The 16,111-nt window shown below is 42.5% G+C and overlaps 1 protein-coding gene across 1 annotated transcript in view; it reads left to right on the top strand.

Annotated features, from left to right (window-relative positions):
• MYT1 (myelin transcription factor 1) overlaps nt 1-16,111 on the top strand; it is a 112,660-nt gene that overhangs the window by 42,128 nt on the left and 54,421 nt on the right. The window contains exons 9-13 of the mRNA XM_063296919.1: nt 1,397-1,487; nt 3,149-3,262; nt 7,563-7,777; nt 11,318-11,526; nt 12,613-12,882. Coding sequence (XP_063152989.1) covers nt 1,397-1,487; nt 3,149-3,262; nt 7,563-7,777; nt 11,318-11,526; nt 12,613-12,882 — 899 coding nt within the window. The remainder of the gene's footprint in view (nt 1-1,396; nt 1,488-3,148; nt 3,263-7,562; nt 7,778-11,317; nt 11,527-12,612; nt 12,883-16,111) is intronic.

A 16,111-nucleotide genomic window follows, 5' to 3' on the forward strand; every position in this document is an offset into this window, starting at 1 on the left:
CCTAATTTATTTATTTTATTTATTATTTTATTTTTTTTATAGCCACGCAAGTCCAATGGGTTCTTGGAGGTCTTGCCCAGGATAAATCAGCCCCTGCATCTGCATTGGTGCCCAGACAGCGCTGTACAAAAAAAAAAGGGGGGGGGCGATAATTGTTCTTCTTCTCAACCTATTTGAAGAGAAAGTTGAATAGGCCACTGCTTGGAGGTTTTAAATTTTAATAAGTTAAGGCAATGGGATATGGAAGAGTTTCATTTACTTTCTCCCCAAAGGGGAAATATTTGTTATTTCTGACTCTAAAATAATTTCCTTTATAATTCCCTCTCAAGAAAGGAGGTGTGAGCTTATGAAAAAATAAATAAAAAAGAACCTGCCTTATCAGTTCATTTTAAAGGCTGTAGACCAAGAAAAAAAAATGAGAGAAAGGAACATCAGTTGTTCGTTTGCTCATGTGTAAATGAAAATAAAAATAAAGGCAAGGGCTGTACTTTTGAAAGATATTTTTCTTTTCTTCCAAGGTTATCCTCACCAAAGGCTGTGAGATTAAAATACATACATTTGTTTTAAAAAAAATCAGAGACTTCAGATACATACCTAGAAAGCCAGTCCCTTGAAGAACCAGAGCACCGATCTGGCTTCCTTGCAGGAAGAGAGCTGGATGACCCATTGCTTTGATCCAGCTGAGAAGCCAACTCAAAAGTTAAGTTAGGAGTTGCAGGTTCATAGTCCGCATCCTGAACCACTACAGGTAGTCCTCACTTAACAACCATTCATTTAGTGATGGTTCGGACTTACGAGGGTGCTGGAAAAATCAACTTATGACCAGTCCTCACACTTACAGCTGTTGCAGCATCCCCCCAGTCACATGTTCAAGATTTGGGCACTTGGCAACCAGTTTGCATTTATGACAGTCACAGCATCCCATGATCACATGATCAGCATTTTCAACATTCCCAGCTGGCTTCCGGCAAGCAAAACCAATGGGGAACTGCATGATTTGTTTAACAATCACGTGGTTCACTTAACACCTGTGGTGATTCACTTAAAGACCACCGCTAAAAAGGTTGTAAAATCAGGTCAGATTCGCTTAATGACTGCTTCGCTTAGCAACCAAAATTCTGGTCTCAATTATGGTCGTTAAGCAAGGACTACCTGTATACTGCCAAAGTTTGGGATGTCAAGCTCCTAGCTTATCATAGTGAAGATCACCAGGATCAGAGATAAAGACTGCAAGGTTGAAGCTGTGCTGGGTTGAATTGAGACTTCTAGATCCAATTATTCCTTGATTCGTAGCTAGCAGGAGAATCGTTGCATGGAAGCCAGATGGACGTATCTGCCTCACTTCTTTTTTTATTGCTGTCTCACCTTTGCCCTCATTTTCTTCTCCATTCTCAAGTCCTGGCCATGCACGAGAATGTACTAAAGTGCCCAACGCCTGGATGCACCGGACAGGGCCATGTAAATAGCAACCGCAACACTCACCGGAGGTACGTGATCTTCTGCCGCATCCTAGTTATTTGTAACGATTGCTCAGATTCAGATACAGTGGTTGGCAAAGGTTGGGTTCCATCATGTGCAAATAAAAGGGGTTCAGTCAACTACACATTTAACAAACATGGTCAGCTGATTGGGACAGCAATCAAACTGAAGGAGGGAGAAGAATTTTAAAAAGGGATGGAAACAGAGGGTGGCGTTAGAAATTGTCTTGCATTAGGGTTAGGGTTAGGCTCACCGCTTCGCATTCATTTGCACGAAAAAGGATTTTCTTTGGAAATGCCTTTTAAAGGAAAAGAGAACTTTTAGGAAGTTCTTATAGATAAAGTTTGGTGTTCTTTGCACTCATACAGTTGTTGTTTTTTAATCGTATGGCATAGCAGTTCGGTGTTCATGCTGCTTTTTCTTGCTGGGAAATCCTTGTGAGGTCCAGCAGCCAGATGTGTAGACTATTTAGCCATGACAAGTCACGTTGCCCGGGGTGCACCACGAGGAGGCTAGTCTGCGTTGCACCAAGTTGGGTTGAGAGAGAGGGACTGGCCCAAGGTCACCCAGATGGCTTTCAGGCCTAAGGCGGACTAGAACTCTCCTACCACGCCTGATTGGCTCTTGGGCTGAGAGAGGGACTGGCCCAAGGTCACCCGGCTGGTTTTCATGCCTAAAGTGGGACTAGAACTCTCACAACACACCTGATTGGCTCTTGGGCTGAGAGAGGGACTGGCCCAAGGTCACCCAGCCGGCTTTCGTGCCTAAGGCGGGACTAGAACTCTCATACCACGCCTGATTGGCTCTTGGGCTGAGAGAGAGGGACTGGCCCAAAGTCACCCAGCCGGCTTTCGTGCCTAAGGCGGGACTAGAACTCTCATACCACGCCTGATTGGCTCTTGGGCTGAGAGAGAGGGACTGGCCCAAGGTCACCCAGCCGGCTTTCATGCCTCAGGCGGGATAGAACTCACAGCCTCCTGGTTTCTAGCCCAGAACCTTAACCACTAGACCCAACTGGCTCTCACACTTGTATAGTGATTTTTTTTTCTTGAGGGCACAGAAACTGGGCAGATTTTGTCACCACCTTCTTAGTTCCCTGAAGGCTTGCCTTAAAACTATGTTTCCCATTTCTCCCACAGCCTCCCTGGCTGCTTGCACTTCCATTCAGTTCTAAGGCAAGACAACTTCAGGGAACTAGTCCTACAGTCCTGCATTTTTAGAAGCCGAGGTCACCACTAAGAAGGTGGTAACAAAACCTTCTGCCCAGTTTCTGTGCCCTCAAAATCTGGGGGAGAAATTCGGAAGACCATCGGTGCCCAACTGTTCAAGCATACTGTGCTAGGTTTCTTTCTGACTAGGAATTTTTTCTTGGCGTATCTTGAAGGATTTACAGTTTTGTTTAAATTCTTGCATTGACCTTTTTTCTGTGTAAAACATTTTGAAATATCTAGGGTGCTGTACACAGTCTTATAATTGTTATATTTAATTTTATTATATTATGTTATGTTATGTTATATTATATTATATATTTTATTTTATTTTATTTTATTTTATTTTATTTTATTTTATTTTATTTTATTTTATTTTATTTTATTTTATTTTATTTTATTTATCCCGGCATTCCTCTCCTATATTGTTTTTCTGTTTCTTCCTTGCTTTCTTCCAACAGCTTATCTGGGTGTCCCATTGCAGCGGCTGAAAAATTAGCCAAAACTCATGAGAAACAACAGCCCCCAACCAGTGACTCTACAAAAAATCACTCAAATTCAGATCGGATACTCAGGTAATCCAGCCAAATGGATTCTAATCCACTGTGTTTCTCCTCCTCCTCTGAAATAGCCAGTTACAGTTTAGGGAAGTGGTAGCACACCCCCTTCCCACTAATTCATCCCTTACTGTCAAATATTTTTCTTTGAGTGGTAAAAATGTACTATTCCTAATCAGGGCATGCTGGACAATGAATGCCTTCTGTAGCGTCCATGAATGCTGAGATGGCAGGCCAAAGGGTTTTTAACAGAGTCCCAAGCAACATTTTATACTATATACATAGCAGCATAGATGGCCAGAAAGTCACATTGATGCATTGACATGATGAAGGTGGAAAGGACAGAAGGCCACAATCCCATTTTTCATTTTCTGTTACGTGTTAACATTTCTCCATGCTTTTCAGTTTCACAGGCTGGGTGGATTGGAACTTGATCCTAATTAATTATCAGGTGGTTTAATAAACTTACTGTCTGCAACTCCCATCATTAGCAGATTACAGGCTGTATAATGTGGATACTGCAGAGCCAGCGTGAAAAGGAACTGCCAAGGTTTCAAGTTTTAAAAGCCCTTCACTTAGAACCACAGAATATAACAACACAGGTGAAATGAAACCAACTCAAATACCGTAGCTCATACTAAAAGTCCTTTTTCCTCCATAGATTTTGTTTTCAAGTTAGTGGTCAGTCAAATGCTCCTCTAACTCCTTGGAATGCACAACAGGATAGTGAGAATTATTTACACCTTGTAATTGAGGACTTGTTCAAAGTGATTGAAAAGCCCAAAATTAATACATCACTTCTTAACATAAGTACAGCCACGTTTTTACTCCAAGCCACGTTTTTACTCCACTCATTAGTTGTCACAGTAGAGCAGCATTTCTCAACCTCAGCAACTTTAAGATGTGTGGACTGCAATTCCCAGAATTCCCCAGCCAGCCAAGCTGGCTGGGGAATTCTGGGAGTTGCAGTCCACACATCTTAAAGTTGCTGAGGTTGAGAAACACTGCATGGGATTAAACCAAGCAGTTTATATACATTCTAACTCCTGAAGTAACCACCTTCAATATATATTTCAATATCTACAGATCAATCCTCCTCCATGTGAATTTATTCATTTGGTATCGTGTTTTTTTCTTGGTTTGATAGACAAACCCACTGATGAAAATAGTGTGTTAACATATTGAAGTGTGGGAGGTCCATCCTTTCTCCGCTTGGAAGTGCAACAATAGAGGTTATGTGCCCTGTGAGATGAGTAACAAATTTCCAGGCACTTAAAACCCACCTGGTTCTAGGTCAGTAAATCACATCAACATAATCCAGACTGGAAACGGTGCCAGCAAAAGAGGATTATCATGGCACGTGCTTCAAAATTTAATAGACACAGTTTCTTTACTCTAAGTCATAGGTCTGTACAGTAATCTGGATTCAAAGGGATTCGAAAGGAGATCTGGAACCCACATGGATGTGTATGTCACACCCACTGGCACCTTCTTAAATCAAGCATGAGGGGAACTGCAGAGAAGCCAGGAAATGATGCAGCTTCTTCAAGGAGCTGCTGATGCATGCAACATGCACACCACACATGTTCCTAATCACCTTTTCCCCTCAAATCCAGATCAGTGTGCAGCCCTGGCAAGTCATTCTTATTTACCTGTCAGGGACGAATCCTCTACACTTAATAATAATCGCTGTCATAGTCATAGTTTATACAACGTTTATCGTTAAATAAATGTCAGGATAATCACAAGTTGCATTTCTACACAGCTTCTAATGGCTTGAAATGTTTAACAAAAAGCTAGGAAAGCTGCAATATGCATAGTATTACCACCCCCCTCCCCATATGCAAAATGGGAGAAGGGTGACCGAGAGACAGCATCTTACCCAAGGCTACCTAATCTGAAGTTTAGAACCAAAAGCTTCCTGGTTTGTAATTTAGGCTTCATCCCTATGCAATATTGGAGTGTGTGCAGGGGCACTCATGGAGGACTCAGCATGCTATGATGCATGTCAAATGGGGCAGGTCTTCGATTGCCCAGTCACACCCATCATGTTGACACTGCTGACCCCCCACCCCTTGGGATGCTCTTGGATGAGTGATCTTTTACTCCTGGATGTCACATATGGGCCAAGGTCAAAATGAGCAGCTTGTGGACCACAGCAGCCATTTCTGGCCCAAGTTCCTTTGTGGTGGGCAGTGGCAAAATGTTGCATCCTATTTTTAAAAAACTTTTAAGTACTTGGGGTTCTCAGTTTCCCCGTTTGGCTACTTCTTTCTCTTTGGGGAAACTGTAGGAGCCAATTGGCTTTCCTGAATCTGTGCAAAAAAGCCAAAATCTCAGAAACACATTTGAGTCCGATCCACCCTGATGAAGTCATCATTACATCACCAGCTACCCTGCTGAGGCTCCCAGGGAAGGAAGGAGGAAGAGCCAGGGCCACCAGACTAAAGAGTTACCTCAATCCCCAGCTCACCGTTAGTGCATTATTAGATGGGAGAAGTTCTCTCAGTTCACTGGGGTCCTTAAGTGGATCTTTTTCCCAGCCATCCCGGTTAAGATCATAGTCATGACATAGAGTAGCAGTCTTTTGCCAACTTCCCACCTGATTGCTGATCAGCTGCTGAACTCCTCAGACCACTGTGAACATGTGTCACTGATGGACTGTATGGTGCCCAGATCTCCTATATATTCTTACCTAGGATTTCCAAGCAAACAGTTTCCATTTCTCACAAACATTTTGAAAACAACATAGGATCATCATCATCTTTCCAGTTTGGAAATGCTGAAAACCCCATAAATTAATCAGTATTCCCTCCAGCTGATTAATAGGGAAGTACAAAGAACATAACTCATTCAGTACTCCCACTCTACACAACAAGGAACTAATTCTCTCTTTCCCTCCCTCCCTCCCTCCCTCTCTTGCTCACTCACATCCACATATGTAGAGGTCTACATTTACAGTCCAAATTCTTATGCATTTTTCTAGTCATTTGCAAAGAAAAAAAAATCTGAGCAGTTGCCATGATGGGAAGTTTCCTGGCTGCCTAGCTGCCATTCCTCTTTCATTTAAAAGGCTTTAGTAGACTTTGAAGGTAAAATGATGACATGTTGGCAAGATTGCAACCAGACACTTTTCCCAACTCCTGTAACTGTGGTTACAGGTTGCTGTAGTGCCTGGACTAGGATAGAGCTGGAATTATATTTTAAACAAGTTCAGGAACAGGGCACTAAATTTCAGGGTTGGTGGGGAATAAAGGCTGCCTTAAGTCCAGGAGCCAGGAGGTGAGCTGAGCAAGTATTCTTGCCAGTCTAAAAGCAGGTTACTTATAAGTGGGGGAAAAAACTTGGTTCTGGCTTCAAATGAAAAGCACAGAGCCAGAAATAAATCAGATCAAATCAGTTTCCAAAACCAGTCAAATTAATGAGATCCAAGAATGCCAGAATTGTTTCTGAACTGGTGTAAACACCTTCATCCTATTGAACTCAGTATGTGGTATAGGATTTTATTATCCCTCTCTTAGACACTATGTTCTCTATATAAGAACATATATGAAAAACTGATAACAGTTTAGAATCATTGTTTTCCAAAAGCATATTTCAGATATCTCTTCCATATTGCTATGGATAGTGGACTGTACTGCTATCTAGTATACTATCTATACTATCTATACTACTAAACTACCAGGTTCAATTGCATTCGATGCAGAACAGCTAGATTAGGTAATAGTTTTGTCCCCTGGGCTATTAATAATCCCCTCTTATTTTATTGTGGCACATGCTGTATGTAGGACTGTGATATTTATTAGGGATAATGATTAGGGGAGTAGAATGGTAAATAAATAAAAAAATCATATAGTGATTATTTTTTGTGAGACAATTGCAACGAAATTTCATTTTAATGTGCACCCTGGTGTATAGAGGAATGACAATAAAAGATTCTATTCTATTCTGTTCTGTTCTGTTCTATTCTATTCTATTCTATTCTATTCTATTCTATTCTATTCTATTCTATTCTAAATGGGTTCTGCTTCAGAAAAAATTATGAATTTGAACATGAACGCAAATGAACAGTGTCTATAGCATCAGTTGCTAAGCTTCTCAGAAAATAATTCCAAACTGATCCTTTATATTCTGATCTATGATTGTAATAAAAGATTTTGATTTGATTTGATTTGATCCTTCATTTTTTTTTGTCTTTAAAAGATGAATACATTTCCTTAAAGGGAACCTTTTACCCAAGGTGTTCCCCACACTTTCACCCAGAATCAATCGTAAACGTCTTACAAAAGTGTCATCCATTTCTTTCTCTTTTCTTCAGGCCTATGTGTTTTGTGAAGCAACTGGAGGTGCCTCAGTATGGAAGTTACAGACCCAACATGGTTCCTACCACGCCAAGGGCCAACTTGGCCAAGGAGCTGGAGAAATACTCCAAAGTCACCTTCGATTATGCAAGTTTTGATGCTCAGGTTTTTGGCAAACGCATGCTTGCCCCAAAGATTCAGACTAGCGAGACCTCACCTAAAGCCTTTAAATGTAAGTTGGGCCTGGTCATGGACACCCACTGGGATTGTCCTGGAGAATCCATTTATGGTTTTTTTTGTGGTTAGTTATTTATTGTCCAGTCAATTAGACCAAGATTGGTCTGGTTCAGCTTCTTGTTTCCAACAGTGGATCACCAGATGTTTCTGTGACATGTATAAATACAGCAGGAATCCTTCTTTATCCTAGCTAAACCTGTCAGTTGCCTTGAAATCTTTTGGTCCCACTTTGCTGTGATGTCTACCTGATTCCTAAAGGCTTCATCCTCCAAAACTTGTTGATTAAAAAAAAACAGCTAAAATTTTGTCATCTTGTGCTGGTGAATTCTATAACTAATCAACTGAATTCACACAATACATTTAACTCAGTTACTGTAATCCTAACAGCTGCATTTGTAGAATATACTTAACCTGGTTAAGACAGGACAGCCATTTGTCCAGACTATGAGGATTCCTGCATTGGGCAGGGGGTTGGACTAGAAGACCTCTAAAGTCCCTTCTAACCCTATAGTTCTATGATTCTATGATGATTATATGATTAGTGTTAATTTCACTTATTTACTGATATTCATTCCTTCACTCTGGCTGTTAACCCAGCACATTTGGTTCCTTTGCGATTGCGAGAACTCAGAAAGCAGGTTAATTCAGAAACCAAGTTCAGCACAATGTGTGAAGGCAGATGCTCTGTTTTAATCTGTTGGATCTGGAAGACCCATGTTCAAATTCCCATCTGACCTCAGAGCTCCCTGGAGTGCCTTTGGGCTGGTCTCTCTCAGCCTAGCCTACCTCTCAGGATTATTATTGTGGGGATAAATTCAGAGAAGTCCCCCATGTAAACTTCCTTGAGTGGGAGGTAAATGCAATAAACACAATGTTGTTGGGCCACCCGAACTTCTAATATTATAAAGGATTAATGAGATGTCACATGCAGACATGTGTCATTTGTCTTGAGGACCCTTTTCATCCTGTAGAACCAGCTGGTGGGACAAGAGGAAAGTAAACAGGGAGGTGAAGCGTGTCATCTGTCTGGGCCTTCCATCTGTTTTCCCTCATCGACAGAAAAGTAAAGGATTCCCCAAACCAGCCAGATTAACCTTCTTTGGAAAAAGCAATAATGAGTCTTGGATTCCTTAAGATTAAATCCTTTATTATATTTATAAAGGTGAACACTCTCCAGGCTTCTGGTGACCTTGTAGATCACAGCATCTGATAATCAAATGTGCCTGTTCTCTGCACTGCCTCTTTCTGAATCCTCGTTGCTGGGGTCCCATTCAATGGTGATGGAACGTTGGGTGTTCCAGAAAGAGATATATGTGTTTTATTGAGTAAGCAATTCCCAGTTCTCTGCTCTTTTCCCACAAGGCAAATGTTTTGGATGTGGTTTTTTTCAGCTAAACGTATTTCAGTGAACGAGGAATGGAAAGGGAACAAAGAAGTTAAGCTTTCATCTTCCCTGCGCTTGCACCCTGAATTCCTCAGAGGCATGCAGCAAATACAGTTTTAATGGAAATTGTCTGTGTTCTGGGAACTTGATTGGGCATCCACTTAGCTGTTGAATCTCTCATCTAGGAAAGCCTGCTCAGAAATTCATCCCTCTTCTCCAGAAGCCCAGTCCAGGACTTTTGTCATGTTTGAGTAGGAAAACATTATTGCATAAGATCCAGAGCTCTGCTGGATCAGTACAAAACTTCTGGGGTCAAAAGGTGCCTTTGGGCTACCACACAACCCAGGAGGTGGGGGCAAAGCATTCATTGAGCCCTCCTGATTTTTCTGTACCTATTAAACAGGGGTGTGTGGGGATAATGCAAACAACTGAAGCAACTCCTATTTCAACTGATTCATTTTACTGCCTCAAACACAAAGTCACAATCCATCCAATTGTGCTTTGGATGCCACCACCACCACCCCTCATCTGTGAGGCCCCGGGCAATAATTATCCTCCCCCGAAAAAAGAAGTGGAGTCTAATAGCTGTCGTAGTGTTCTTCGTGAAATTGCTTCGTCTCCTTTGAAGCCAAGCCAAACCAATGGTCCCGTACCACATTGTTCCACAATAAATGCCATTAAGTTCACTGAAGGAAGAAGCACATTCTGAGATCTGTCTTGGATCTCTAATTAGGAATCTTGTTCTATGATCTTTAAACATACTTTGCTGCCATCTAATGGTGCTCTGGACTTTTGCAGCTATATTTGCAAGACCTAGACATACCTCTAAATCAGTGTTCCTCAAATTGAGCAACTTTAAGATGTGTGGACTTCATTGCCCAGAATTCCCCAGCCAACAGCAGTTGAGAAACACTGCTCTAAATGCTAGGGGTAGGAAACAGCAGCCGAAGAGTGATAGGTCTCTATCTCCTGCTTGCAAACATCTGCAGAAGGTTTTTGGAGGCCAGATATGGTAGCCGTAACCACTCCCTTCCCTTCCCAAATTCTGGCATAGAATTATAATCCAAGTCTTCAAAGTGCAAATATTGCACCTATCTGCACCAGCTTAACACAGCTGCATCTTTCTCCAGGATCCTACAGCTGCCTGGGAAAAGATGTGGTTGCAGACAAGTGTTATAGTCACACTCCTGCATTATGCAAAATACGTTTTGGAGATCTAATCCAAAAAACTGCATAGCCCTGCTGCTAATATTTCCAACTGAGTATATGACTGTTCCTTTGCAACATGCTGAATCACTTCATCTATACAACTGCGGAGAGTAAGGGAGATGACCTTGATCAAAATACACAAGTTTTTGGGGACTTTTGGCGGTAAAATAAATTAATAATACTAATATACAAGAAGTGTTACCTAGGCAAAGGGGGTTGAAACATTTTTTTAAGCCCTGGGAAACAAGATAACATTTGGAAGCAGCTCGGCAGGTTCCCCCCTGATTCATGGGGGGTATTAGCCGCAGGGGGGTCCAGCACAATCAAATTTGCAAGATTCTGTCATTAAAGCCAATCTCAATATAGACAGTTCTAGCCTTTTAGTAAAGTTGATTGATTTCCTGGTTTGGTGTAGCTAGTGGGGCTGAGAACAATCTTTATTCAGCCACTAAAGCCGGTGCAATATACTGTAAACGTACTTTTTCCATTGGGGAAGCTGGATTCGCTTAACGACCACCGTAACAATGGTCATAAAATGAGGTCCAGTCACCGTCGACTGCAACGACTTACAATGGAAATTCCAGTCCCAATTGTGGTTGTACATCAAGGACTACCTGTAGTAAATAAGATACTGACTAGAATTGGAGAGTCCTCAGTTCAAGTCTATCTTCAGTCATGGAGACTCACTACGGGCCAGTCACTCACTCACAGCCCAACCTACTTCGCAGGGGTTTTGTCAAAGGAAAAATCAGAGGAGGGAGTTTTAGTATGCCATGTTGAATCCCTACAGGAAGTATGAGGTAGCAGTCAATCAATAAATGGCTGAACCCTGAAATGAGGCTCCCGGTGGCAAAGCAGGCAGGCCTGGATTGATTTACTTGGAAGTGGACCATTTCCAACCACCATCCACACATCTCTCCCTGTGTCGCTCCCTTTTTACAGGCAAACCTTTTCCAAAGGTTTCCACTTCCCCCAGCCACAGCCCGTCCAGCAGTTATGTGAAGAACACTTCGTCTTCATCCGCAGGCTTCGACTACTCCCACGACGCCGAAGCTGCCCACATGGCCGCCACCGCCATTTTGAACCTCTCCACCCGTTGCTGGGAAATGCCTGAAAATCTCAGCACCAAGCAACAAGACCTCTCCAGCAAGGTGAGCGGGCAAGGGGCAGCCACGCTGGTAGACGTTGTCCTCTGGGTGGAGTGCAGGAACTCAGCTGCTACCATCTGGGCCTGCCCAAAGGACCCTAGGGATGGCCCAAGGCATGACGGTCCTCTTATTTCAAAGCCATATGTGAAACCATGGGTTCAGGCAACTGATGCTTTCTCGGTTGCATTATGGTTGGCCATGAATGAATTACGCAAGTTCTGTGCAGCATCTGAAAGAGGACAAAAAAGAGGGTGAGTCCTTCTAAGGAGGTCCCAGCTCCAATTAGGAAAGACTAATCCATATCCAGAGACCAGTTGAAACAGCTGCCATTTCGAGCCTTGCAGTCACAAAGCCTCCAGTATTTGCCTGCCCTTCTTTCTCCCTACACTCTGCTCCTTCAATTCCTCTAAGTGGGGCCTTTCTGTTCCTGATTCTAGAGCAGTGTTTCTCAACTGTGGCAGCTTCAAGCTGTATGGACTTCAACTCCCAGAATTCAAGCTGTGTGGACTTCAACTCAGTTCTGGGAGTTGAAGTCCACACAGCTTGAAGTTGCCACGGTTGAGAAACACTGCTCTAGAGTGAAAGTCTCTTGGCTTCAAAGGACCTGCCCCTCCAACTCTGAAGCCAGTTCCATCCTTTGGGTAGCCTTTAAAAAAAATCTACAGACCTTTTGATCTGATTCGTGCCGTGGGCCCTCTTGTTTCATCCTACGCACATTAAAATTGGTAGTTTTCAGTTTATATTTATGATACATTAATTTTGGACGTATCCTTGCTCTGCAGGATCTTAGGGTCTTCCTTCAAATATGTATGATGGTTGTATTTAATCTGTTTTTGTTCTAAATCTTGGTTTTACCCCTTGGTTGTTAGGTAGCAAACCAACTGTATTGTGCAAAATTTTGCGACGTGTTTTCCTTGCAATGTGTACTATGCCTGGGTAAAGGCGCGTTATTGTTGATGATGATGTTATTGCAGATCCTCCAGGATAGGTCTACCACAGCAGGAAGGTGTCAAGAAAACAGTTTGGGTTGGAGGGTTGAAACAAGCGATTATCAATGGGTTGTCAAGACTTGTGGTTTCCACATTTCAGTCCATGGACATCGAAGTGGATGAAAACGGGACTCTGGACTTAAGCATGAACAAGCATCGCAAACGTGAGAGCGCCTTCCCCAGCAGCAGCAGCTGCAGCAGTAGCCCCAGCATCAAATACCCCGACGTGTCCCAACGCCAAAACAGCACCAGTGCCACAAGCAGCACGATGACCTCACCCCAGTCCAGCCACACATCTCGCCAGGATGAGTGGGATGGTCCCATTGACTACACCAAACCAAATCGACAACGAGAAGAGGAACTGGAGGAGGTAAAGAGGAGAAGCTGCAAGACTACTTTACTGTGGCTTTGTTTCTTTGGGTGGGGAAAAGGCCCAGCCCTGAACAGTGAGTGTCATGGTCTGCGGGAATGACCTCGGGAGACAGGGGGAAGAGCCGCAGTCTAGGCAGCTGTCTGATTAGAGAAATCTGAATCCGAAGGAGGGGTGGGGGGTGGAGAAAGCATCTCAGAAGGGACCCTCCCTAGTTTTCTGGAGAGTAAAAGTAAGGGTGGGGAGAGGTGCTTTCAGACTCGCAAGACTGATGTCAGCCCTTTGAGGTAGTCCAAACAAGAAGCACCAGCCATGAGTACTGACACTACCTTCATTGTAAGGTTGCAGCAACAGAATCTTGCAAGTGAGGGAGGGGAGAAGTACTGATTGCACTCAAGCAATCAGAAGTTTCAAAGAGTTTCAGCATTAAGTTTCCGCAGCATTTCTATGATACAGGGTTTATTACATGCATATAATAAACCTTATATCATAGAATCACTGATATCATATATATCAGGTGGAGCATATTATATATATTGATATATCGATATATCGATATCATATATAATAGGTGGAGTATAAAGATGGGGGTTCAGAAGACATTTGTAAATTTCCATTCCCCATTAGATTTCTAGAAAATCTAGTGCCCCATGGCTTCTTGCAGAGTATAAAGTCAGCTGTGTCCAGGTGTTGCACTAATTTATGCAACAGACAAGGGGCCTTGCTCGCTTCTCCTAATCTAGGGAGAAGAAAGAAGTCATCATCTCTACCATGGTGTATGGTCCCTCCATCCATTCTAGTCTCAATTGTAATAGATCACCTGATCGCTCTTGCTTCTTGGCTATCTCCTTTCAGCCTTTGGAGACAGATCCTCAGAGCTCTAACAGTGATTGCTCTGCAATAGAAAGCAGGCTCAACAGGTCAGTCAAAAATCCCTTGATTGCATTCACAAGATATACAAAACGTGGCTAGTATAAATCTTGGTTAGTTTGCGGTTTATGTGGCTTAATGGGTTACACAAATCCAGCTTCTCTAGTTAGCTTATCATTTAGTATACCATGTGTCAGCCCTTCGAGGTAGGCCAGGTCAGGAAACAGACTCTACAAACTTAACTCAAACTCTACTATTGATTGAGGCTCTAGTAACAGAATCTTGAAAGCCGGATCGTGTTTTCCCTTCCTTCCCTCTTATATCCCAGTAAATTAGGGTAGAGCCAGTCTGAGCTTCTTTGACATGCTTTCTCTGTTTCCTGGGCTTTTGGTTTTGTAACCCTTTCTGCATATTTTCTCCAAGGTCATCTCTGTGGCTCCCTACACTGTACGAACCAGGAAAATGGGTTTATCCTCTGTGGTCAGATGACACACATTATGTAAACACAGCATTAGAGTTAAGAACAGCTGGACCAATGACCCCCATCCCCTACGTCAAATAGGGCTGTGTGCTGCACAGCCACGCTACTTCCAACCACTACTTTCCTTTGCACCTAACAAGAAGCATGAAAACCATCATTTTAAAGCTCAGCAAGTGCAGGAGGAGATGAAAGCCAGGCATTGACTCAATTCCTGGTGACTTAATGGACATCACAGTATAGTTTGTGCTCTTCTGGGATATTTTATTTCCCAATTAGCCTACAGAGCTAGCTGGGATTTCCTTGTGAGCTCGCATCCTGCTTAACGTTCTCAAGATTAGCCAAGGTTGTCTAGGAGTTGGTATCCGATGTGAATTATACCAGTTATGCCAGGACTGCAATCTAAAAACACAACATACAAGCTAAGATAGGGCGAATTATCTGACATTTGCAAAATGTTCACTTGTATCCCTGAAAAGGCAAGCGGTTTTTCAGAGACGAAGGCTCTTCTGCACATTGGAAGAAAAGGTCATTCAACATTTATAAGCAATAATATATAAAAATACAGTGGAGACCTTTGTATTAAGCATTAAGCTCAAGACAGAAACCTTTTTTATATTATAAAATAATGTAATGTGTTTTGCAGTTGTCTGCCAATACCACACTTGGCTTTAATTGTACAATCCAAGCAACCTTAGGTTTATTAACATTTTAGAAATTATATTTAATAACGATATAAACTTTTTTCTCCTTTAAAGGTTTAAAACATCAGAGTGTCAACAATTTCTAGCGTATATTGCTTAAGTACCACTGTACCCAGCAATACCTGCATTTCATAATGTATTGTTTGCATCTGATAATAAAACGCTTATTTGGTGGGGGGGGGGAAGAAAGGTAATTTGTTTGGCATATTTCTGTATTAACTTAATTGTGTTTGCCAGGCAGTTAGGCAGTCATGTTGAAGGACGTTATGCCCAGGCAGAGGGAAGGTTGACCAGAGTCTGATACATTCAGAGAAAGCCACACAGCATCCTCATGCATCATTACATAGACTGAAAAAGTGGACAGACCTTAACACCAGGAATCTGGTAGCACCTTTTCCAACTAACACATTTTATTAAAAAGCTTAACTTTTTGTGAGCTGCAGCTCACTGGCTGTTCTGTGCATCTGGAACTGCAGCTCACAAATACTTCTGCCTGTTAATGAATTTATTTAAAAACTCACATGGCCACCTATGTCACATATGATCCTAGGTGGTTTACAACCACCAATGAAAACAACAAGATAAAAACAGAACAATCAAACATCAGGCACCAGACCACCCATACTATTGGCCCCCTGACTCAATGCCATCCTAGTCCAATGCTTGGGCAAGATCCAGATCTTCATGGCCTTCTGGAAGACTAAAAGTTAGGGGGGCCTTGAATTCCAGGTGAGAGGCTACAGGTAGTCCTCACTCAACGATCACAATAGGGACCAGAAAAGTGGTTGTTAAGTGGTGCAGTCATTAAGTGAGTCACCAAGTGACCAGACCTGATTTTACAACCATTTTTATGACCGTTGTTAAGTGAATCCAGCTTCCCCAATGGACATTTTTTGCCAGCAAAAATGGTCACAAATTGCAATCCCGTGACTGCAGGGGTGGTACGACGGTTTGCGATGGTCGTAAGTGTGAGTACAGGTTGTAATGCACTTTTTCTGAGGCAGTCATAACTTTGGACCATCGTTAAATGAGTGGTCGTTAAGTGAGGACTACCTGTTTTCCAAAGGACAGGGCAGCTACAGAGAAGGTGCATCTGAAGTTCCATCAGATGACAGCATTGAAGGGAAGGTTCAGGACCTGGAGTGCACCCAATAACATTTGTTAGTCAAAGAAGGTG

The sequence above is a fragment of the Candoia aspera genome, chromosome 3 (assembly GCF_035149785.1).
Source record: "Candoia aspera isolate rCanAsp1 chromosome 3, rCanAsp1.hap2, whole genome shotgun sequence".
In the NCBI taxonomy this organism is placed as follows: Eukaryota; Metazoa; Chordata; class Lepidosauria; order Squamata; family Boidae; genus Candoia; species Candoia aspera.